General features: G+C 38.4%; 1 protein-coding gene across 1 annotated transcript; it reads left to right on the top strand.

The window, feature by feature from the left end:
* Positions 1–228: 228 nt before the first annotated feature.
* LOC102940525 (interferon beta) lies at positions 229–896 on the top strand. The gene is given in 2 exon segments (XM_007061692.3): positions 229–232; positions 289–896. Coding segments are annotated over 2 exon segments (612 nt in total).
* Positions 897–3,447: the final 2,551 nt, after the last annotated feature.

Below are 3,447 nucleotides of genomic sequence, written 5' to 3'. Positions count from 1 at the left end.
GCTATAACAATAACACAAATAATACCAGATATTAGGCAACTTGTTATGCTTTTAATAATTTGCTCACTTTCTTTTAAAAAGGAAAGAAATGCTGAAAAGTACCAACTAATAAAAAAGTATTTAAAAAAAAACAGAAAAGTGAAAATAAAAAGTCCTAATTAGTGAATGGGAACCTTGAGATGCAGAAAGTGACGAAAGAAAAACTACAGAATACTTAAATTCAGAGACATGGGTAAAAGTACAACACACCAGCCTATGAAAGTCATTGCACAACCTCCAGTCTTCCAGTCTCTACACACAAACAAGGAATCTAAGTCATCATCAGCATGACCACCCTGAGTTTCCTGCACATTTGCCTTGTCCTGCTCTTCTCCACCAAAACCTCATCTGTGGACAGTAATATGCTTCACTTCCAGCAAAACAAAGTGAACCAAGCTAGTTTACAGCTTCTGGAAAAAATGGGAGGACAATTTCCTGTGCAATGTCTAAATGAAAATTCAAACTTCATATCCCTCCAGAATGTTCTCAGCTCCAGAGAGTTCCAGAAGGAGAATGTCATTGTGGCACTCCAGGAGATCCTCCAACAAATCTTCAACATCTTCAGCAAAAGTCAACTCCAAACTGCCTGGGATAAGAGTTCCATGGATGCATTCCAAAATGGACTTCACCATCAAATTGAGCTGCTGAAGACATGGTTCAATGAAGAAAAAAAGATGGAGACCACCTACCCACAAAACGAGGACTTCACCATACTGAAAGTGAAGAAATATTTCCATGTGATAGACAATTTCCTGAAAGAAAAGCAATACAGCCTGTGTGCCTCTGAGATCATCCGTGAGGAAATGAGAAGATGTTTTCTGTTTATTGACCAACTCACAAAAAGGCTTAAAAACTAAGGTATTTTACAAAACACTTTTTCTAGAGTAACTGAAATAATAGTTTTGGGGAAAAACAGGTAAAACATGCTATGCTTTATTTTAGAAACTATTCTATATGTTCTGTTGTATCCTTTATTAGAGAATATCCTGTTTATATTGCTGATATACAAAAGTGATATATGCACCTCATATAATATATCCAGGGATATGACTTTGTTCAATAGATTGATGAAATGGACAGGGGAATAAAAACTGGCCTGCTCTAAACAAATACCAATCAAGATAACTTTCCACTCAGAACACCAGAAAATCCATCCCTTTTTATCCCATGCTATCTTTAGATCAAGGTCTTCTGCAGGGGAGGACAGGCAGAATTCCCTATCTGCTTTCACTGGCTCTGTTCACCTATAAAGTTTAACAGTTTTAGTAAAAACCTTTTGTAAAAAAGAGTTTCTTTGTTAGGCTTACTGGAAGACAGCTTAGGACTTATGATACAGAGTCATCATCATTTTCTAAATATTTCACTATTGAAGTGCTGTCTGTGTTTGAACCATTTTCCTCTTTCATTGCAGCTCGTGATGGTGGGCACTTTTACTACTGAAGTAATGAAATCAGCTGAATGAAACTGCACCCTATGCTGGAATCTTTTCTGTCTCAGTTGCTTCTTCTAATAGTTACTTTTACCAAGTTAAAAGTTTGTACCTTGAATTAAGCAGCCAACTCACCCAGATATATTTTATATATTAGGTTTTCTTACCTTAATGTTTTGCTCACTTTTTAAAATGCAAAAAGTGGGATGCATCAAACTGCTTTAATTTACTCTCTTTCTCTACTGTGAAAATATTTTCAGATCATTTTTCTGGAATGGTCATAATTTATCCACAGGCCAACATTTATTTATTTATTTATTTATACATGTACTTATTGCCCTTATTTATATTTATAAATAAAATTATTTTATTTGAACTATAAATCTATTACAGAAATGGTCTGAGTTAATTCCATTAAAATGATGGTACCTTAAAATATTTACATATTTACCATAACATTTACCTCAGAAGTGATTTACTTTAAGTTCACACTTCCTTAGAAAATACCACCAATTGTGTGGTAATCAATCTTTCCATTATATGGCATGAATCTGCATTCCTTGTACTTCCAAACTACTATTGCCAGGAATTGACGTCTTAGATGTTCAGGACCAGGAGTGCAGGACCAGACCCCCATTGTTATCTCCCGATATTTACTGAATTTATTCCCACTCTACCTGTACACATCAGACACTGTGATTCTGAAGAGTCCAATAAGGCTAGTTTTTTTTCTGAGATCCTTTCAAAATCAAGCCTGCATTTCATATAATAATAAAATATTTCTTAAATGAAGATGATGTAATAAGGATAAAATATTAATATAAATTATTGCTATTCATACCTTGAACTTATATAGAGCAGATGTCAGAGCATTTTATAACCAAATCCTTATGCCTTTATTCATGATAGTATTTCCATTAAAACAAAATCTAAAGTGAATTACTTCAGTGGGGTGGGAACAAGTCACCAGATGGCATTACTGAAGACAGACTTGCCTCTCCTTGGGCTCTCAGGCATTCTCAGCCATTTTTATAGTGTGGAAGAGGGTGTTTCATACTATTGAGATGTTTTGTACATTATGACAATGATTGTTTCATGGACCAGCTTCCCTGCCATTAGTGATCATATTCACAGAAATCATAGAAATGTAGGAGTGGAGGGGGCCACAATAGGTCATCTAGTTCAGTCCCCTGCATTGAGGCAAGACTAAGTATTATCTAGACCAGTGGTCTCCAACCTTTCTGTGTGAATAGCATATTCCTATTCCCAGAGGACGGTGGCGGGCGCCAGACACCCCACCGCCGAAATGCCGCCGAGAAGCGGCAGCGGCAAGAAACGCCGCCGCCAAAATGCTGCGGAGAAACGGCAACGCTTCTTGGCGGCATTTCAGCACGTGGTTCTTCGGCGGTGGCATTTCGGTGGCACGGTGTCCTGCGGGTGCACACAACTTCCCTGGCGGGCGCCATTGCACCCACAGGCACCACATTGGGAACCCCTGATCTAGACCATCCCTGGCAGGTGTTTGTCTAACCTGTTCTTAAAAACCACAAATGACAGAGATTCCACAACCTCCTTAGGGCTATGTACACATTACAGTTTAAGTCAGTATAAGTTATGTCGCTCAGGGGTGGGAATAAGCCACTGCCCTGCCAGTTAGGAAGGTTTTTCCTGATGTCCAAACTAAATCTCCCTTGCTGCAATTTAAGCCCATTGCTTCTTGTCCGATCCTCAGAGGTTAAGAACAACAATTTTTTCTTCCTGCTCCTCGTAAAAACCTTTCATGTACTTGAAAACTGTTATCATGGCCCCTCTCAGTTTTTTCTTCTCCAGACTAAACAAACCCAGTTTTCTAGACCACTTTTGTTGCTCTCCTCTGGGCTTTCTCTAATTTGTCCACATCTTTCCTGAAACGTGGTGTCCAGAACTGGACACAATACTCCAGTTGAGCCCTTATCAGTGCTGAGCAAAGTGGAAGAATT

This window comes from Chelonia mydas, chromosome 5 (genome assembly GCF_015237465.2).
Source record: "Chelonia mydas isolate rCheMyd1 chromosome 5, rCheMyd1.pri.v2, whole genome shotgun sequence".
Taxonomy (NCBI): Eukaryota; Metazoa; Chordata; order Testudines; family Cheloniidae; genus Chelonia; species Chelonia mydas.
This window is presented reverse-complemented; position numbering and strand designations above follow the sequence as displayed.